We start from the raw sequence: 22500 nt of genomic DNA, 5'->3' as shown, positions 1-22500 counted from the left end.
TTATTTTGCTTATTGCTGTGGCGGGACCACAATCTTTTCAATGGAGTTTGGGGCTCGCTTAAGAGATCGTCTCAGTGAAACAAGTGGCAGGGGAAAACCCAAATGAGCCGTCGAGGAGACACACCGTGCATTACCTGATTAATTAATCAACAAATGGCTCAAGTGCGGCACGAAAAGTAAAAACACTGCTACTCTGGCCCTAATAATGAGAAGGAGGCTATCTATCACTTCAGCCCGCGACAGCTTCCTCTGGCGCTTCAAGGACTTTTCATTAACGGCCTTAGAAATATTCCTCCTCCACGCTTTTAAGGCGACAGCGCCGGGCACATCACAAGTAGTTTAAAACTCTTTCAACTTTTTCTCAGAGACGAGAAATGGGTCACTGCAAAATAGCCGTCGTGGTTACTCTCTACAGTCCTCCCATTTCGCGTGCTGCAATGTGACCATCTGCTAGAAGCCCAACATGAAAGGGTTCTTTCTCAATACATGCTGGAAGGCAGAAGGCAGGAGTGCTGGGGTGCGGTGAGGGAGGACTGACATTAATAGGACTATTAGCAGGAGCCCACAGGGGGGTTAACAACACTGGTTGTTTACCGGCATACACATGCAAATGGGTATCATCACTGGAATGGGCAAACACTCCTTGCCCCGGTGTACTATACCCTGCTGACATCCTACTGTATCGCATCTCTTAGCAAGGTTTGGTACTGTAAAAAAGATCTTGTGAATCACATGGTTCATTGCAAGTACTATAGTAGTGTTTCAAAGAAAACCGAAAAGTATATAATCCAAATTACGTAATATTGTTTCATAGCATCTTGGCTAATAAAGATAAATGCCAAATGTAAGGTCTGTAATTGACACTGTCCTATACTGTGTTGGCTTACTTTTTTTTTTTTACCACTTACCAAGACACGGCAAAGCCTGTCTTTGGCAAGACAAAGCATGCCTTGTAAGCTCTTCACAGGGGAGGACAAATCAGTCATTTGGACAGACGGGGGACTGCAATATTTCTGTCTTGGGCTTCCAAGGGCTTGTGAGGCATTGCAGCCCTGGGCAGTATCAGTAAATTTTCCTAGCCTGGATGAACACAGGAGAGAAGAATCTGACTGGCCGAGATGACTGCATTCCTGTTGGGTGGCCTTCAGCCGGTCCATTGATTAGATAAGTAGGTGGGGGTTCCCAACTGCATGCAGCACTGATTAGCATTTTGACAGGAGAGTGGAGCTACGATTTCTTAAATTCCCCTTCTTAACGAACTTATCTCAGGCACGCCAACAGTAGCCTGTGCGTGCAGCACAACTATCTCCTTTAGTTTAGCCTACAAAATGATTAACATTACCATTAGCGGTAATAAACACTAAATCAAATTTTTTGAGCTAGCCTGATCTATTTTGAGTCCAGAAGAGAGACAGACGCAATTTGTTTGGCTTATGTGCCTATGACATTACCTCCCGTCTCTGTGGGAACACCTCCCCTCACAAGAAACCATATGAAAGAAAAAAAACTTAGCTAGATCAATAAACTAAGGGTGTGTTGTATGATAATGTTGCAAGGTAGTGTTCTCACAAATTGAAATACATATTGCTTCTACATTATATTATTTAGCTAGCTTGCCTAGTTTAAAGTAAAGGCATACCATTCCAATAGCTGGTTTGCTTTTGTAATTACAAAATGGTTAGCAGGCTGCCTTACAACATGTGTTCATTTTAGCTCATGCCAATTCTTACAAATAAAGTTCTCACTCTGGTAGATACTCCATCGTGCACTGTGAATAGACCAGTGTGCAAGTTCATTAAAACTCCTTTTTTGTGTTCAGAAAATGAAGTGAAGCAGAAAGTAAGGCCAAGGTTTGAGATACTATTTTCTAGACAACACAAAGAATGAATATAAATAAAGAAACAAACTGTAGCACAATGCTCAGCAAATAGAATAAGTAGTAAACACACCTGGGTCAAATACAGACTTGCTTTGGAATAAAATAACTGAGCTTGTCTGGAGTATTGAAGTACTCTCAAAGTGCAAACCTCACCTTCTGGTCCTCTATGTTAGCTCAATTGCACCAGGCAAGATCAATCTAGGACAAACTATTATCTGAATTAAAAACAGTTACATATTTGACCCAGGTCTGGTAGTAAGTTTATAACATTATTTTCTGTACAAATGGTACAGGTATAAAGGCACATATTCAATTATCCTTGCCTCCTTGGTATATTAAATACCTGGGCTACCACAAATTAGGTTGAGCTAACAGATTTGCCTGCTTGATAGCACGGAGGACTAGCAGTAATTTATACATCAGGCTTGTAAACAAAACGCAAATATGCAATAAATGTTACGATCAACGACCCATTCCGATCATCTGCCTGGAACATAATCTTCACAGCACATTTGTAAGGTTAGGTAATTATTCAAATGGAGAGAAGCACACTTGATGAAAACAGGAATTATGACAAAGTGTTAATTGTGTCAAAAATGTCATCCTATTCCGTCGTCTGACACATACTGATGCCCTTCGTCGGATGATACATCCGCCAGTCAATTCAGCATTTACCAGACCATTTCTATTTTGAAGCGGATGGATTATGATACATAGGGTGTAGGGAATCATATTCCAGCTTTCCCCCCATTAGCTATGAGTATTGTGGTTTTTCTTTTCATTTATTTGTACTGTTCTCCATTCAGACTGGAAAGCACCATTTCTAATGCTTATTTTGATTGTTAAAATGCGTTGGAGGAAACACATCAGTTTGATTCATTGCTGCAGCAAAGTGCCAAGACCATTACCTGCATGAAGGGATTTAAGATGTATTTGCAACAGCAAGTGTCGCAGCGATATTACATTACCTGTTATTGTATTGCCGGATATTTTGATGATTAATAAAAGAAATCTATGAATAAATAAAAAATACACTGCTCAGAAAGTTGCAAACCCGCTACACTACAGTATGTTCATATTAATACCCATACACTGACATCTGTGCTCCAGCCAATCACAAAAGCTTTAACATTATTTTTCAGCTGTTACAGCCAATCACAGGCTCCCTTCCCCAATGCCGCAGACTCTAGTCTAATACTCCAGACACGGATCAGAGAGACCGCTGACAGGTGAGTCTGGATGCGAACGGTAATAATGAGGAATTGATTGGTTGTCGTGCTTCCCGAAGGACAAGAGGGTCAACTCCTCCGTCTCTCCCGGCTATATTGAACACTTCACAGCGCCAGGGGTGAACAGTCGCACGGCTCCCTTGGTAACTGGAGGACTAAACGACGCTCGGAAGTCTGTCATAACATTATTCAGACGAGAACAAGCTTAATTCACAGGCTAGGTATTTTTAGACTCCAAACCGAATGGCACCTTCTTGCGCTGAAGACTTCCTTCAGGGGAGACGTAACTGATGACAGCTGTCACCAGACCGTGTCTCGCTGTTAAATGTGCAGCTTGTACATCGTGCTTAATGCCTCTCCTTAGCGCGAGTGGTTCGGAACAATGCGGCGTATAGATAAAAGGGTCCTTCTCGCCGTTTGTTCCCGTCGAATCGAGACCCCCGTTGATCTCGGTCTATTTTAAACACACTTGAGAGAAGCGGACGGGGGGAATTCGCTCTCGTGTTTTACACGAGTGCCATTTTACGTATGCGCAAGTGTACACGCTGTTTCCATCAACACAGTCGCATTCATACTGACAGGAGACCGCGGCACCACGCGGGAACGAGAACACAGCTTTTCTTAGGCAACGGGAAACGGTATTGCCACCGGCGGTGAAGCAATAAAATAGGACAACCTACAAAAATGTCTGTAATGGCCTGTCCAACCCTGTACACAGAGAAATGATGCCTGCCACTCCCCGTGTAGGGATTTCGCCGAAGAGGCAAACGGCTTCAATGGACCGTTTGTGAGAGATATTCGCCGGCTGAATAACAGCAGGGTACAAACACGGGCGTCTGTTATAATGCTGTGAGTGTCATCCGATCTGTGTCTTGCGGCGTATTCTGAGAGAATTATGGACGTCGTTGCTGACCTGGGAGGGGGGTCCCAGTTTTAGCACAGTACTTGAGCTTTTATGCCAGGGATCAGCAACTCACGGTCCTCGAGGGCCTAGAACTGCTGGTTTTCCCACTTCCCTTTACCTGGGAGTCACGTGTGAGTCATTATGACCAATCAGTAGCGCTAATTACCCTGGGAGTCAAAGAAAACCAGGGCTGGATTTGGATTTGAAGGCCAGAGTTGACAGTCCCTGTGGTGTGCCTTACCGAGACAGTAAAATCATTTTGGTATGGGTATATGACGTCATTCACAGCACCAACAAAGCCTAGTTTACTTTAACCTATTGTAATGGAAGAAAAATCACAGTTCAAGCACAAACTCTGGAACAAACCGGAACAAACATGCGTGGTGCAGTATGCCAAATGTACATACTAAAATCTTGGCCACCTTCACCGCCTGCACGGGCACCTGCTTTAATGATAATTGCACCCTTTCGATGCGGCCTACCAAAATACGCTCTGCAGTTTTATACCAGAAACAATATTTAGGAAACCTAAAACCCAAAAAGCCACAAGTGAGAAAATAAGGGGAAGTGGCAAGGAAAGCCAACACCAAACCTACAGCCTACGTGTACAGCTGAATCCCGGCATCAGAGGCCAGCTTGTCTCTAATGTGCATGGGTTTGACAAAATCTGCTTAACACCCAAATGTACCCTAAGACAGACAACATCTTAACTACCACAGCCAAAAACTGTGAGAAATGCAGTACTGCAAAAAAGTTTGTACAGTACTCAAAAAGAAGTATTTTATTGGTCTTATGTTTTTTATATCTATTTTGTTTTCTGCATTAGAAAAGAGCAAATTTGAGATTGTACTTTTTTCCAAATTCTTTGCATTTTGTTAAAGTAACATATTAAGTAATAGACCACTTTTCAGATAAAAACTTGATTGAGGTTCTGGGATTACCCAGAGACTGTCCACAATGAGACACAGTTTGCAGAACTGTGCCAGTTCTCCCAAAAGTTCTCCAATCTGTTTGTAACAACCTACCATCTGATTTTCTTATAAAACTGCAGGACAGTGTACCTATAGAGAATTGATCCAATTTTCAAGGTGAATGGTGGTCACAACAAATATTGATTTGATTTAGTTTTGAACTGTTCACTGCTCAATATATAAGCTGATGATTAAAATATTTTTGAAAGCCTTACGCATAATATATTGTGACCTTAGTAATGTAGGTGACAACTTTACATGGGACTTGCATCATAATCCATCATGCATGCCTTGTGAAAGATTCATGTTGCTGTTCTACTGGGTTAATATACGTGTCTGCAGTTTTCTGCAGTTGTGCTAAATGTAAAATATGAGGGTATAAATAATAACTTCCAAGTACAATGTGGGAGATACCAACTCTCTCTATTTCAACATCCGGTTTTTCTCCCAAAAATAATAGAATGAATCACTGTCAAGACTCCACATCTATATTTATGTTATATGTATGTTATTTATTGATTTACTGAGCAGCAATTGAAAACACAGCATTTGACGAAGGGCATCGTTATATGTCAGAAGACAGGAAACAGTCAGGGAATAGAATGGCATTCTGGCAACTCCTGCCTGACCTTAATAAATCCAAAAAAACAACTCCAAAATCAATATTTGTTTTATAAAAATAACATTAAGGCCTCAAAGTAACTAAGTTGTCTAATTAATAACAAAGACGGTTGTGTTTCGACACGGGGCGTTCCATTGAGTGAGATGCTGGTGCTTCAAAACAACATTTTACTGACAGTACGTATTGAATGAATAAATACATCAAAACACTACCGATATACACTTCCTCCTACCTCGAGTAACCAGTGGAGGCAGAACCAAACCGTGCAACACACTGATAATCACTCAAGATGAACATCGTTTTTGAAAACACGCACTCAATGGGCCCCGAGTTTTCAATTCTGACGAGCCGTGCGGTCTCTATCAATCCAATATATCTTTGAGAACATAATTTCAAAGGCAACCTAAATCATTGCAGTTTCCGGTCAGCAGACCTGAAAGTTAATACAAAATGGCCCCCTTACTGGGCCCTCCTGCGGACGACCCGTTTGCCACAGGCCTGGGACAATAAACCCCTTTCCACTTCCGCCAAACAACCTTTTTCTATAAACAGGGGAAAGCGCACCGCTGAATTTAAATAAGGCGTGTAAATAATTCTGTTAAAGCGCCAACATTGTTTTTCACAACCAGGGCTCCCCGTCCCCGGCTTCTATATCAAAGACGGAATCCGTCAGCGAGATAGCAAGCGCAGCTATTCCCAGACAGGGGCATGTAATTTTAATAACGCCTTGTTAGAAAGAGAGGAAAAGTTCGCCCTGGTTTTCTCGCGCAATAACAACGCAAGAACAAAAGGAAACGCGCCACGCTCCTGCGAGGTAGGAGACGTGCTGTGAATGTGGGACGGAGCGAGGAGAAAGTCTCGTTCCCGAGGAGAGGGTTTTTGCGAGCGGAAGTGGTGGCCCGCCCTACGGATAGTTAACCGGCGTTAACGGGAGCGTCGCCGTGACGCACCTGCGGCGTTGCCCGGGACAACCTGCGGGCGCCTTGGATACTTACGCCGGTGTTATCCGTCGGCGCCGATTACGCCCTCCCTGCGGGTCTCATTACCCGCCGCTCCTAACGTCAGTCAGCGTTTCCCTGTCAAAGCCGGATTAAAAAGGCCCCTCTGCGCACCTGACGGCTCGGTGGCAACGTCATGCCCAGGTGGCGTCCCCCGGGGAAAGCCGTGCCGCTTTGAGACCGTTGTTTTCTTAACCCCCCCACTTAACGCACAGACCGTGTTTTTCTGCTTAAGCTGCAAAAGTAAAAAAAACAACAATAAAACCAGATAAAGGGCGAACGACGAGAGGAACATGGGCGTTCTTCCTTCGGTAATACGAGAGGGTGAATAAACACAGCGAAACGCAGCGGGGTAACGTCACGTGTGCGCCGTGGCGAGGCCTATTATGAATATATTCATGCCATTAAGTCAGCGCTCTGAGAGGGCTTCAGCAACGCACGAGATTCACGGCACGGCGAGAGTGAGCTTTCACACCACACCACAACATCCCCGGCCCCGGCGGTTTTCACAGCTGCACGGTGAGTGGAGAACGCAGAGCCCTGACACATGCAGACGCCGTTTTTTCCCGCCCCACGCGGGTCACGTTTGCCCCCTTCCCCGAAAAACTGCCTCGACGGCTGGGCCCGCTGAGGTTTTGGCCCGGCCCTTTCCCCAGTATTTCACTCTAACAGCGTCGGCGCTGATTAAGCGGGCTGTACATTCTTCCGTGTCTGTTATTAAAGTTATCTTTTATGGCTTCGCAGAATGCAGTGCGCTACACATCACTTCCATGAATCGTGGCGAAAGCTTTACTAAACAGCCGATTTTTCTTTTTTTCCTTCTTCCTCTGTGGTATTTATTTCTCCTGCGAGTGTTAGGACAAACAGAATCCTGTGGAGGACTGCTTGGCTTGGGGCCATTCTACCCTGGTGGCCTTTCTTCGGGGGTATCCATCCACGGCCACAAGAACAACAGCGGCTTCAACTCCAGACCCCGCTGCGGTTTTCCATCCTAGCGGAACTGGGGAGGACGTTTTTTAAAACAAATAAACAGGATCTGTGGGCTCTGGAGCCTGCTTGGAGGAAGTGGTCCTCCCAGTAGATCCGCTGTAGGGCGGTGGAAGCATCTCCCTGGCCTTCAAACCTTCATCTCTGAGGTCCGCAAGCAAACCCCCACAACCCCACGGAGCCTGCCTGTGATGAAGCTGGCGAACCGACGCTGGGCGACGCCGCGTTTGTCCGTGTACGCCGCGACACGCAGAGGCGGTAAGCGGATGCCGGTGCAATTTGAGTGCAGATTAAAACAGCTGTTTCGATCCGGGCCGGTTTCAGACTGCACAGCCAAGGAGGGCATGAATCAGTGTAATACACAGGGGTCCATATTTCACCAGACTATAATACAAAAGACGACCGTTGAAAAACATGACAGCTTTTAATGTTCCTTATAAATCACGGAGCGCCGGCGTATTTGTGCGCGTGTGTTTGTGCGTGTGTGTGTGTGTGTGTGTGTGTGTGTGTGCACGTGCGTGTGCCTGCATGCAAGATTTTCTGAGTTTGCGGAATATACGCAGCAAACAAAAGCTCCTTTTCGTAATTATTATTACTGCATTAATACCACACTGTTGCATATTCATGTGGCACCAGAACCCCAAATTATCATCGAGGACAAAGAAAGAGAAGGGCACGCTAGGAGTGGCAATCATGACCGTGTTCTAAAACCAAAATCAAGGAAATGGAGGAAGAGAGAGAGGGGAGGGGGACAGACAACGAGGGAGAGGGAGAGAGGGAGACAGAGCCGTCAGTGGGAACATGATGGAGAGAGAGTGGGCTTGAAACATCAATGCATGATGTTTAAGTAGTGTTCAACGTTAAATTTATGTTTTTAGAACATTGTATGTTTTTGGCCATACAGAATATTGTGTTTGGTCATGCCTATAAAGCAAATAGAATTTGAGAGAGAGAGAGAGAGAGAGAGAGAGAGAGAGAGAAAATGAAGGGCATGTATAAACAGTTTTACTTGCAGAAGAGAAAGACAAAGAAGAGATTTGCACATCATCATCAAAAAAAGAAGAGCACATTATCAACTGAAAGGCCCACTGCTTCCCAGTCACTTTCCCAGAAGACGACCCACAAGCAGAGGCTGGGAGTAGGGAACAGACAGGGCTGAGGAGATGGAGGAGAGGAGAACAGGGCTGAGGAGATGGAGGAGTGGGGAACAGACAGAGCTGAGGAGATGGAGGAGAGGAGAACAGACAGGGCTGATGAGATGGAGGAGTGGAGAACAGGGCTGAGGAGATGGAGAAGAGGAAAACAGACACAGCTGAAGAGATGGAGGAGTGGGGAACAGACAGGGCTGATGAGATGGAGGAGTGGAGAACAGACAGGGCTGAGGAGGTGGGGGGAGGAGTGTATAACAGACAGAGCTGAGGAGATGGAGGAGTGGGGAACAGACAGGGCTGAGGAGATGGAGGAGTGGGGAACAGACAGGGTTGAGGAGATGGAGGAGTGGGGAACAGACAGGGTTGAGGAGATGGAGGAGTGGGGAACAGACAGGGCTGAGGAGGTGGGGGGAGGAGTGTATAACAGACAGGGCTGAGGAGATGGGGGGAGGAGTGTATAACAGAACAGAGCTGAGGAGATGGAGGAGAGGAGAACAGACAGGGCTGAGGAGGTGGGGGGAGGAGTGTATAACAGAACAGAGCTGAGGAGATGGAGGAGTGTATAACAGACAGGGCTGATGAGATGGAGGAGTGTATAACAGACAGGGCTGAGGAGGTGGGGGGAGGAGTGTATAACAGACAGAGCTGAGGAGGTGGGGGGAGGAGTGTATAACAGACAGGGCTGATGAGATGGAGGAGTGTATAACAGACAGGGCTGAGGAGGTGGGGGGAGGAGTGTATAACAGACAGGGCTGAGGAGGTGGGGGGAGGAGTGTATAACAGACAGAGCTGAGGAGGTGGGGGGAGGAGTGTATAACAGACAGGGCTGAGGAGGTGGGGGGAGGAGTGTATAAAAGACAGAGCTGAGGAGGTGGGGGGAGGAGTGTATAACAGACAGGGCTGAGGAGGTGGGGGGGAGGAGTGTATAACAGACAGGGCTGAGGAGGTGGGGGGAGGAGTGTATAACAGACAGGGCTGAGGAGGTGGGGGGAGGAGTGTATAACAGACAGAGCTGAGGAGGTGGAGGAGTGTATAACAGACAGGGCTGAGGAGGTGGGGGAAGGAGTGTATAACAGACAGGGCTGAGGAGGTGGGGGGAGGAGTGTATAACAGACAGGGCTGAGGAGGTGGAGGAGTGTATAACAGACAGGGCTGAGGAGGTGGGGGGAGGAGTGTATAACAGACAGAGCTGAGGAGGTGGGGGGAGGAGTGTATAACAGACAGGGCTGAGGAGGTGGGGGGAGGAGTGTATAACAGACAGGGCTGAGGAGGTGGGGGGAGGAGTGTATAACAGACAGGGCTGAGGAGGTGGAGGAGTGTATAACAGACAGAGCTGAGGAGGTGGGGGGAGGAGTGTATAACAGACAGGGCTGAGGAGGTGGGGGGAGGAGTGTATAACAGACAGGGCTGAGGAGTTGGGGGGAGGAGTGTATAACAGACAGGGCTGAGGAGGTGGGGGGAGGAGTGTATAACAGACAGAGCTGAGGAGGTGGGGGGAGGAGTGTATAACAGACAGAGCTGAGGAGGTGGAGGAGTGTATAACAGACAGGGCTGAGGAGGTGGGGGGAGGAGTGTATAACAGACAGAGCTGAGGAGGTGGGGGGAGGAGTGTATAACAGACAGGGCTGAGGAGGTGGGGGGAGGAGTGTATAACAGACAGAGCTGAGGAGGTGGGGGGAGGAGTGTATAACAGACAGAGCTGAGGAGGTGGAGGAGTGTATAACAGACAGGGCTGAGGAGGTGGGGGGAGGAGTGTATAACAGACAGAGCTGAGGAGGTGGGGGGAGGAGTGTATAACAGACAGGGCTGAGGAGGTGGGGGAAGGAGTGTATAACAGACAGGGCTGAGGAGGTGAGGGGAGGAGTGTATAACAGACAGGGCTGAGGAGGTGGGGGGAGGAGTGTATAACAGACAGGGCTGAGGAGGTGGGGGGAGGAGTGTATAACAGACAGGGCTGAGGAGGTGGGGGGAGGAGTGTATAACAGACAGGGCTGAGGAGGTGAGGGGAGGAGTGTATAACAGACAGGGCTGAGGAGGTGGGGGGAGGAGTGTATAACAGACAGGGCTGAGGAGGTGGGGGGAGGAGTGTATAACAGACAGAGCTGAGGAGGTGGGGGGAGGAGTGTATAACAGACAGGGCTGAGGAGACAGGGGAGCTGCAGGAGGAGCGAGGTGCAGAGCGATGTGACCTAGTTACATTATTACAGGCTGAATGCTCAATGGTGCGTTTCACTATTGCCATCCTCCACAAAGGCCCCATATCCACAGAGGAAGGAATTGTGGGTAATTCTGCTAAAAATCACTTTCATGACAGCATCTATCCAAACAATACAATATTCTGCTTATTCAATAATTTAAAAAAATAATTCAAGAAAGTGTTTTGATAATTGTCTTACGTATCCAAAACTGACAATGCACACTTTCTCCGTCTACCTTATTCATGAGAAGAGGGTGAGGGGAAGATTTTTTATTTTAGAGAAGATTTAAAATTTAGAGAGGTAGTGATACATTTTTCATCAGATGTCATTTTTCGCAAGCGACGCGAGACTGACAGACTGACAGCTGCACACGGCTCCAGCGTATTAAACCTGGAACCTCTCTGCGCTCTTCTGAACCACAGCCGCTGAAACGCGAGCTAGGCTAAGCGGTTAACAGACAGCGCGTCTACTCGGTGTAAAAACGGCACGGTAAGAGCAGCACGCCGACGCAGAGGGAGCCGACCCGGGACTAAGACGAAGGACCCGCCTTTCGCATTAACGTGTGGGAGCTGCACTCCGCGGCATTCCCGCGCGGACGGACACCCGGAAAACAGGGTCCTCGATCCGTGATATCCCCGGCCCGCGGGATAAAGAGGAGAGGAAGGCGGGGCTTTCGTTCTGAGAAACCCGGTGGCGGTGGAGGGGGGGAGTGGAGATGAGGGGGATGACGGTGGAGATGGGGGGGGGGGGGGGGGGGTGCAGAGCAGCCCGCGGTAGTCGATTGGTAGTCTACGGAGGTGGCGGCCATGTCAGAAGGGCTCAGCTTCAGTCTCGCGTGCGGGGCGAAGAAGTGAACTGGGGATTGGGGGGGGATCAGCGGTTCAGCCCTGTTCTGTTTATTCTCTGACAAGACCAGCCTGGCCTGCTCACTCAACCGGGGGGGGGGAGGGGGAGGGCACCATCGGCAATAATATTCTGCCTTTTATTTCTTCCGCCAATCAGGAGCCGGGAAAGGCCCAATTAAACGTGCTCCACGACATCCACCGAGAAAAGCGGGGGAAAAAAATTCCCCGGTGAGATGAAAAATAAAATAAAATAAAAAAGTGATTTTCTTGACACCTTCACCCAAAGAAAAACACGTCGGAGAAGGCGAGGGGCGGGGGAGAGACGGAAAGACGGCACGCGGAACGCGCGCGGCCGACCGGGAGAGAGCAAAGCGGGTCTGCGGCTTTAATTGGCGGGTTTGGAATGAAATGAGACGTGATTCAACCTTGATTGATACCGCCTCTCTGCGCAAAGGCAATTTTCTCCCGTTCGACGGAGAGCCCTCTTTCCCGGCGCCGCGCGAATTCACGACTGCCGGCTGACGTGTCCGCGAATGAACACGAAAGGTCAACATCGCAATCTGCCCCGGCACCGCTACGCGGAAAAAGCAGCAGAACCCGGAGACGGTCTTTCTAATTATAATTACCGGATAGATCATTTGCATGTTCATAGGTGAAAGAAAAACCTGTTTCCCTAGTGCTGTCCCAATCTATCCGTTTTTAAAACGCGAGACATTAATGGTCGGGGTCAAGCTCCTCTTTGGTGAAACGGATTCGCTATTAGACATACGTACATTACCCAGGCCATTAAATATGAATTACAGATTCATACTTTATAGTCTTTAAACCGTTTAACAGGTAAATAATCACTTTTTTATGGTTTATTGTGCAAGACAAAACAATGAAGATGGTGTTTATTCACCGGTATTGCTGGAAACAATACCCAGATGACAGGGTGGGAAAATGAAGCGTATCGCACAATAAAAACTGTTCACTTGTTTTAAATTTACAGATTTTTTAACAAACTGTTATTTGTTTTTCTCCACTCCACCACATTTCTCGCATTATTCTTCCTGTAAGGTATGGATGATGTTTTCACATGGTCAACTTGTTCTCTCCACTTCAAGTTTATGCTACAACAGGGGTGCACAACAAGGGCCGATCCGTTTCAAGGCCAAGTGCAAACTTATCTTAATTATTTCATTGACTCAATCATATCTTATTCGACATGTGTATGAGTACTGGCTACAGCTGCAGACTGCAAGTGTGTCCTAATGATTCCACTGTGCTCAAGTACAGGCTTGAACCAGGGTAATTTATAGAGCTGTCAGCAAAACAGAAACATGGCAATTGGTTGGAACAAAAACCAGTACGCAGACCGGCCCTCGAGGACCGGAGTTGTGCACCCCTGTGCTACAACCAAGAAAAATAAAAAAATTCATTTCAAAATGCTCAAAAGTGCTCTACTTTTCATTTCCTTTCAATAGTTTGTACTTTCATTGCCCTATATGTGAAAAAAATAGTAGAACATTGAAAGCAATATGCAAATAACTCCATTTGTCATGGAAATAACCGGAAAAGCAGTTTATCAGCGAAACGGTCTTACGAGGCAGTAAAAAAAAGATGATGTAATTGCTTTGGGGAACAGAAGCGCAATTAAAACACTCAGCGTTATGTCTGAACGAGGAGGAATCGTGAAGACGACGCGGCCGGGTCCTCGGTGGATAGTCACAGATACTGCAGAGAAAGTAGCTGATGTGTTTCATTTCCAGTTCGCCCATGTTGCGGCTCACGCTTCACGTTTTAGGGACCGCGTGAGAGACGGCAGTATATCGAATTTCAGTGAAACGAGGTTTCAGATACAATTAGCGCCCCCCACCTCCTCGGCCGAGCCCGAAACTCGACGCCGCGCGATCGTTCCAAACGCAATTCCGCCATCGGGTTTTAAACGGGAACGTGAGAAGGAACGCCGGGACGACGTTCGCAAACCGAACCGCCGGACCGTCCCAAAACCCAAATCCCAAAACCCAAAACCGTCTGGCCTGGTCACAGCCCCGCTAATTCCGTCTCCAGGACCCTCTGAAAGGACCTTAAACGTTCACGGTATGGTCCCTTCACCTCGCCGCCGTTCACAGAAACGCCTCTCCAGCGGCTGGGCGCTTTCGCCGATTCCGTCATTATTCTCGCCACATTCATAATCTGCTTTTTATTCAAAATCATTTTTTCCTTTCTCTCCCCCCCGCTCCTGGGCGCCTGGGGAATATGATTGGCAGGGGGATAATAGAATATCGGGCATGCAAGGCGTATTTGGCGCGCGCTCTGAGACTAATTCACCCCAAAGTGCCCCTTGTAAAGCACAAGGCTCTACATCCAATGCATGGCAGGGGACTGCTTAGAGGCGAAAAAATAAAAAGAATAAATAATTATGATGCGCGCTCATATAATGCTTATTGGACAAATTCCACTGTCTCTTCTGCTTATTTGGGCTTTTGATCATGATCAGAAGGCTCGGTAAGGCAGTCGTGACATGTTATTAATGGTGTGTCCCCCTCCTGATATTTATTTTGTATTTTCTTTTTATTTTATTTTATTTTTTACTTGGTTTTCAATGTTTATAAATCACACTGCATATTAATAAGACTGGCATTAGGAATAAAGGCAAGTGTGCCTTTGCAAATATTGAGACGGGTAACCAGTGGCTCACCTGGAATGCACTGCATCGACAAAGCGCTTTGTAAGTATTTTGTTTGCGACACGACAACACATACCACTACCAGCGAGACATCCCTTGTAGTTTAATATATCGCAATCTTTTTGGTCTTCTTTTCAAATGTTGTTGATTCAAACCTCTCTTTGTACTGCAGAAAGCTGCCGTTTGATATGTCGAACCTATTTGTTTCCTCTGCTTTTTGAAGCCGTCAGCACATCTGTCAGGGATAATTGCAGTCACGTCATAACCTTGCGCGGTGGCCTATCTGGCTAGCGTGCGCGGAAAACGTGCTAACGATCGAAACGCCGCGCAATTATCCGTCTATGGGCTCCTGTCACGTAGCGTAGCAAAGTGCGGGCATCCTCGAGACAGTCGTCCGTAATAGGCAGGGTTTCCGTCTTTGGAAGGGGGATTGGAGGCGGGGGTACACCCCGCTGTGTGCTTGCGTAACCCCCCCTAATGCCTGGGATGCTGAGTTGGGGTCCCCCAGGGAGCAGCTGTCAGGCGGCTGTGTGCTGTCGGATGATGCCACTTATCAGATTGGCAGGAGGGGCCGGCTGACGCAGCCCGCTAATGTGGAGCCCGGGAGCGCTGACCGAGGGAGAGACCGCCCCCCACTGCTGGTGGAGGAGTGTGTGTGTGTGCGCGTGTGTGTCTCTGTATGTGTGTGTGTGTGTGTGTGCGTGTGTGTGTGTATGTGTGTGTGTTTGTGTGTATGTATGTGTGGGTGTGTGTGTGTGTGTATATGTGTGTGTGCGTTTGTGTGTGTGTGTGTGTGTGTGTGTGTGTATACATGTGTATGTGTGCTTTTTTTTGTCTATGTGTGTATTTTTTTGGTCTATGTGTGTGTGTGTATATATGCCTGTATGCATCTGTGTGTGTGCGTCTCTGTATGTGTGTGTGTGTGTGTGTGTGTGTCTCTGTATGTGTGTGTGTGTATATGTGGGGGAGTGTGCGTGTGTGTATATGTGTGTGTATGTGGGGGAGTGTGCGTGTGTGTGTGTGTGTGTGTACATGAGTATGCGTTTGTGTACACACATGTAAGTGTGCATGTGCGTATGTGAGTACGTATGCTTGTGTGTGTGTGTATGGGAGTGTAAGTGCAGGCACGTGCGCATGTTTGTACATGAGTATATACGTGTGTGTGTGTGTGTGTGTGTGTGTGTGTGTGACAGACAGGACTCCATAGTGCCCCAGTTCACTCCAGTGCACTCATTAAAGGGTTCCTTATAGTAACCAGCAGGAGCCCCACACTGCCGTCACCCAGACCCTGCTTAACACGCATGTACTCACATCCACACGTACGCACACGTGCTAAAAGGCACTCACAGACACGTGCATGATGGAACAAACACACATGAAATACACATGGACATGCTGCGCTGACCAGCTTCCACAACACACTACCCCAACCACAGAGGTACACACACTACATACAGATACAAACAGACAAACACAGATACCCAAACGTACATGTCATACACATGTATAAAAACATATAAATACACAGACACTCAATAACACCCCCTTTCCTCTCCCCCTCCACCCAAACACACACATGTATGCACAAAACACGGCCCGACTGACATACATACAAATGCACTTTGGCAGTGAGGTGAACAGAGGTAAAACCAGGGCTAATTAAGGGAAGAGAGGGTCTGTTTGGCCTTCAGAGCCCGGGTAGAGGGCATTATCTCGCTGCGCTTTCCCTCGCTGACATGCAAAAAGCCTTTGGGTGAACCGCGGACATCTAAACAGTCCTGATAAGATCAGAAACTAATGATAATGTTCGCTCACAAAGGACGCAGGACACGGTAACGGTTATTAGAATAATGGCCGTCTATTAGAGCAACTCGGCACCGACTGACTTCTCCCTCCAGACCTGGGTTCAATTCGTATTACGGATTCAAATACTTTTCTGCATTTGAAAACTCAACACTGAAGCACTGTATTTCTCTCTCCAAACATGGGTTCAAATCGTGTTTAGTATTCAAATACTTTTCTGCATTTCACAACTCAACACTGACACACTGTATTTCTTCCCCCAGAGCTGGGTTCAAATAGTATTTTGGATTCAAATACTTTTCTGCATTTGACAACTCAACACTGAGGCACTCTATTTCTCTCCAGACCTGGGTTCAAATAGTATTTCAGATTCAAATACTTTTCTGAATTTGACAACTCAACATTGAAGCACTGCACTTCCCCCTCCAGACCTGGATTCAAATACTTTTTTGCATTTGAAAACTGAAGCACTGAACTTCTCTAACGTATTGGAACAAATGAAATGATCCCAAAACTGTAAGCCCCGCCCATCTGCTCCTCGCAGGCTCAAATGCATCAGGCAAGATCAACAGAGCACAGAAAAGTATGTAAATCCAAAACAAATACTAATTTTGCACAGGTCGGTCTCCCCCACTGGTACGTTCTGCGAAACTCTATGGAGGAACATCAGTCGGCAAAAACCAGTACATTTATTTACCAGCGGTCCCGCGGTACGGAGCTGTGTGGCTCTCCGTGCGCATACGCGGAGAGGCTATTTCACAGTGAGGTGGTCTCGAGTGCTTGGGCACGGCAGACTGTGAAATGAGCTCCTGTTCTCCTCTCCCTTCTCTATTACATCAGCTCCTTCTCCGCTGGCCCAGATTGTAATGCGCTCCTAATCAGCGTCTCCATTAAAGCACGCCGGGGAAATGTTCATCAGGCCGCGCTTTAGCCGCCGCATGCAGATGAGCCCAAATTGCAGGGTATTGCAAACGCCTCCCAAAGTCCACCGGGAACCCACGGGGGGAGGGGGGGGGGGAGGGGGGGGATGGAGCGGAAGGCCGGATCTCTGCGTAAGAGGGCCGTTTCTTCTGAGGGTTGGGGTGTAGGTGGGGGAGAGTGGAGACCATGTCGCGGTCGTGTCGCGGCGTGGCGGGTGATGGCGGGCGAAGGAGGGGTGTGAGGAGGGCGTGAGGAGGGCCGTGAGGGTGGCGGCTGCTGGCGGGAGGGAAGCGATGCGTCTACAGGCCTCCGCCGGAGACGCTCCTCTGCGCCCGACTTTAATGAACATTCTCCTCACACACCCCACCCCCTGCATCTTCTCTCTGGTGTATCTGTCTACTTCTCTGTGTAAACCTTTCTCTCTCGCACGCAGACACACATGCACGCACGCACGCAAACACACACACACACACACACACACACACACCGAGGCGCAGGCGCTCACACACACACCTCCCCCTCAGCCCCTTTCCTCTCGGGTATCTCTCTACTTCTCTATGTAAACCTCTCTCTCACATACACATGCTCTCTCTCACACACACACACACACACACACACACACACACACACACACACACACACACACACACACTCTCTCCCTCTGCACTCACTGATTACCTCATTCCATTCCTCATATTTCCTACTGACGACCCAACCTCTCCTACTTTTGTTTTCTCTCTCTCTTCCCTCCCTTTTTTAATTTGCAGGAGCTCATGAGAGCGCGGCCCAGGCCGTGATTGGTGAAGAGGAGAGGTCTCAGAGCGAGCGAGCGGGCCCCAGAAAGTGTCAGTTAAAGGCGCGACTCTTTAAACACCGCTGACACCGGCAGATAATGAAGAAATATTGTCTGCCACGAGCCCCTCTTCACGCCCGAACCCCAATCAAACGCGCGCGGCGCTCTGACAGCTCCCGTCAAAGCAGACGGGAGCGTCGGCCGTCACCTCCTGTTTATTCATCAAACTCTTCAAACCGCCGGCCCGTCGAGGGTCCTTGGCGCGCGTGTAATTACTCCGCGACACCGCGGTGAAACGGCACCGAGGTGCGAATTACGTGGACGGCTCCGGATTCTTCAAACGCGACCTTCGAACGCTTGTTGTCTTTATCGTTTGCTACGGGGCCGCGCACGACGATACGCTAACTAATCCCGTCGTGCTAATCCGCGGGAAACGACTTACGGTCGCGGCAGCCCGTCAACGCCCCCCCCCCCTGTAATTTATGCGGGATTCTGAACGAGCGCTGCATCAGTATAATTAACTTTGGTTTCTGTTTAATTAGCCGTACGGAGAGACTATATTCGCGGCACCTTTAGAATCGCAGCGTATCCCCGTTTTCCCGCCCAGGGTGTGTTGCATGAAAAAGGGCCCGTCTGGGAAAAACAGAGAGAGCCGCACAGTGGTTCCTGCCGCATGGGAGCGGCTGATTGGATAGGGCAGACAGGGGGCTGCTCTGAGATGTGAAGACTGGGAGGTGATTGGACAGGGCAGACAGGGGGCTGTTCTGAGATGCAAACACTGGGAGGTGATTTGACAGGGCAGTCAGGGAGCTGGTCTGAGATGGGAACACTGGGGGGCGATTAGACAGGGTAGACAGGGGGCTGTTCTGAGATGTGAACACAGAGTTGCTCGGACAGGGCAGACAGGGGGCTGTGGTTGTGAAATGTCTGCGGCGTCAGGTCAGGGAGAGAGAAGCGCAGAGGTGACACGCTCCGTGTGCCCGCCATATGCCACGGCTGCTAACCCAACTCGCGGGCGTCCGAGCCTCGGCCCCGTTCGAAGAGCTGACCGCCGCGCGGGGAAAGCCGGAGCCAATTAACCGGACGCTAATGTACGCGGACAACCGCGCGCGATCGTTACCGCCGCATATGCTCGGCGTGTGTTCCGTGTGAAGCCGCGTGCATGCCATGAATAAAACATAGCTATTAAAAACATTCCAACGCAGAAAGGCCGAGGTGTCGGGCTTTTCTCAGGGCGGCAGAGTTCAGGGTTCATTCGCTCATTAATGCAGGTGGGAGAACATATGCTTCTCAGAGACATGAAAGAGCGGCGGCCATTTTAAGAGCGGAACAGTAACACACACCTGAACATGTCTCCCAGGCCCTTCAGCATGCCTTTCTTGGCTTTGCCCTTGTCCTTGTCTTTCTCTTTGTCCCGCTCTTGTTTCTTCCTCTCCTTCCCTCCCTTCTCCTTCTTCCTGTCCTCTTTGGGCCGGCCTCCGCCGTTCACCTGGTTCTCCGACGAGGCGGGAAGCGCCAGGTCAGCCGCCATGGACAGCGAGTCTCGGCCTGAGCGCGAGCTCTCCTCCGTGTCCTCTTCCACTGAGAGAGAGAGAGAGAGGGGGGAGGGAGGGAGAGAGGGAGAGGGAGAGGGAGAGAGAGGGAGAGAGAGGGGGGAGGGAGGGAGGGAGAGAGGGAGAGAGGGAGTGAGAGGGGGAGGGGGAGGGAGAGAGAGGGGGGAAGAAGGGGAGAGAGTAATATTAATACATTCGATCATCTGTGTTCATTGTTAATATCCATTAGTTTTGGGTATTGTCACATTGTCAACAAAATGTCACTTGACCTGGTTTTGTGTGGTAGGTGTGTGTGTGTATTTGCATACGTATATGGGAAAGCGTTGTTATTCTATTCCCCCCCCTGCATTCTTGTTTGTGGCGGTTTGTTGTTTGTTTGCAGTTAATGAATCTCAATGCTTTTGCAACACAAGTCATGCAAATAAAGCACTTTTTTGAGAGTGAGAGAGAGAGAGAGAAAGAGAGAGAGTCTAATATAGGAGCATGAACTGAAAATAACAAATACTTCAGCATGGATATTACTGAAAAAATACATTCAAAAAAGTACGCGAATGCAGATTTGGGTGAGACGGGGGTGAAACAGGCCCCTTTAATGTCCTGGAGGTCTCAGTTCCCCTGGCTCTACAGTACCGAGAACAATGAGGGTCACCGGTCAGAGGCTCGCATTTCATTCCATTAGTTTTCCAGGGTAAAGAAAGACACCTTTGAGTGATGGGCACCTCCAACACAATGAAGAGGGCGCATGTGTGGAAATCATTGGGTCTTTCAGAGCCGCTATCATTTAATTCAGCCGGCTAAGTTCAAAGGAACCGGACCAGAGGTTGCGGCCGCTCTACCCCTCCGTGAATAGCTTCTTCCCATGGTGGTGACAAGTCGTCTGGCCGAGGTCAGGCCACAGCGCTTTAATCCCACAGGGGATAGACCGGCCATTATGAACCAAGCCGCTTCACTGTCCAGTTGTCATTTCCAAAAAGATGATCTCATAGAGCCATCTTGCATTGTATCTATAAACAGTTCTGCACCTTTAATGGACGGAAATGTTGCCCAGCATTGCAACATCCAGGAGTCCGTTAATATTTGGACAAAATCGCATTTCATTAAAATAACACGTTTCATGTTTCAATGCATCATTACACACTTCATTACACCCACAGAACAGTGAAGACACACAAACTGTTTAAATTGATATACTATAGTATACCACACTATATTGCACTGCTCTCGACTATAATATATTGCACTGTATTGTGCAATACTAGCTGTACACCAAAATCCGGGATGAATCTCTGTGAAAGGATACTATACTGCACACAGTTCACGTCTATAAACAGACAAACCACAGAAAGAAATCTTTTCATGAAGTAATACACGGATCATTCCGTGGGTTTTATGGTTTTACGTTACGCGAGTTAAACATATAGCTCACACACTCTCCCCCCCTCCCTCTCTCTCTCTCTCTGAACACATCAGAAAGTTCAAAAGTAGTGCGTCAGTTCTAATTGCCTTGTTTTATTTATACACCGAGCTGCCGCTGTAGGCCTGCGCTGTGAAGACGCTGCTTTGATCTCCTGACAAGGCTTCAAACAAACCGCACCGCAACACTTATAGATTTCCACACACAGTTCTGCCGGGCTTGACTGTTACCTCTCACACAAGTTCACCAGATCAATTCGGCCTCACAACTGTGATTGCGTCTATGAAACCGTCACCTGTTAGATCCGGGGTAAATAAAAGTCTCTTTCCACAAAGAAATGCAGATGCCATGCTCTACGGCTACGTGTCGGCCATCTGCACCCGCGACAAAACCACCAAGCGTAAGCTAGACGCGGTACACTCACGGCCGAAAACAACGTGAGCGTCGACGTAATTGATCGGTCAACGATCGCGTGTTTAACCGAACCAAAAAGAAAGAGCGTTTTGTATTTATTTATTTGTTTGTTTTTTTTCCCAATCGCGGCCGTTAATTAGGAACCGGTTTTCTGGAGTGCGCCCCCCACCCCCCGGGTCCGATCGACCGTTTACAAAGCGACGAGCGGCGGATGTTGGCGGGCGCGATTAAAGCTTATTAACGCGCTCGCCGTTATAAACCGGAGCGCTTCCCCTTTGATGGCGGGAGAGAATGAAGCCCTTATCAAACGCCCGCGATGGATTTTTAGCAAGCCGAACGAGGCGCTCCGCGGTGAGGGGGGGAACGGAGTCGCGGCTCTCATTTCAAGGATGAGTACGGGATTTGTTTTTTTTATTATTACCAGTTATCAGCACTCCCTTTCGGCGACCATCTCAAAGGAAATTACTGAAATGAAATCTCGCCGCAGAACTGTGTATGACAAGAATGGCGAGCAAATCTGCGGCTTAAACATATTCAATTATGCAAAGGTTTCCTTTTTTTAACCAATCTTTTTCTTCTTTTGCTCTCTTTTTCAAGAAGACGATAAGGCTAACAGGCTCTGTCCAGATATGGCTTTTATCACTCATTTTGCGAAGAGAGGCTTATCCCTAAATTAAGTGCGGAGTCAGAGTCCTCCGTATCGAGCTACGTCGAGCAATTAAAACCCGGCGGAGATTAGACAACGGCGCTAATTTTCTTGTGGCCTTAATGATTCTGTCTCGGATAACACGCGGGAGACGGTAATGGTAGCCCCGGCGGGGCGCTGGGGGGAGGTACGTGAACGGCGGGCACTTTGCTTGTTATGATCAGAAGACCGCAAAAACTCAATCTGTTAACAGCGGAAGCCCGAGCCATAGCTCTGATAGGAAAGAGGGTTGTTAATTTCACTGGCCCGGCCCAACAGCCGCACAAAGGGAACCGCGGCGGAGAGAGGGAACGGGAGAGCAGTGACAGCCACATAAATGTATGTTCTATGAGGGATGTATGTTCTATGAGGGATTCACACTGACAAGGTGTTGGCAAATGTCACCCGGTAGAAAATTCGACAGAAACGAATGCAAGCGATTAAAAAGCAAAAGGGAAAAGC

General features: G+C 48.4%; 1 protein-coding gene across 3 annotated transcripts in view; it reads right to left on the bottom strand.

Annotated features, from left to right (window-relative positions):
- Positions 1-22500, bottom strand: part of pard3aa (par-3 family cell polarity regulator alpha, a) — a 390604-nt gene that overhangs the window by 95619 nt on the left and 272485 nt on the right. For all 3 annotated transcript variants that reach the window (XM_061238372.1, XM_061238374.1, XM_061238373.1), the window contains one exon: positions 19316-19553. In XM_061238372.1, coding sequence (XP_061094356.1) covers positions 19316-19553 — 238 coding nt within the window. The remainder of the gene's footprint in view (positions 1-19315; positions 19554-22500) is intronic.

Source organism: Conger conger, chromosome 4, assembly GCF_963514075.1.
Source record: "Conger conger chromosome 4, fConCon1.1, whole genome shotgun sequence".
Classification (NCBI taxonomy): Eukaryota; Metazoa; Chordata; class Actinopteri; order Anguilliformes; family Congridae; genus Conger; species Conger conger.
This window is presented reverse-complemented; position numbering and strand designations above follow the sequence as displayed.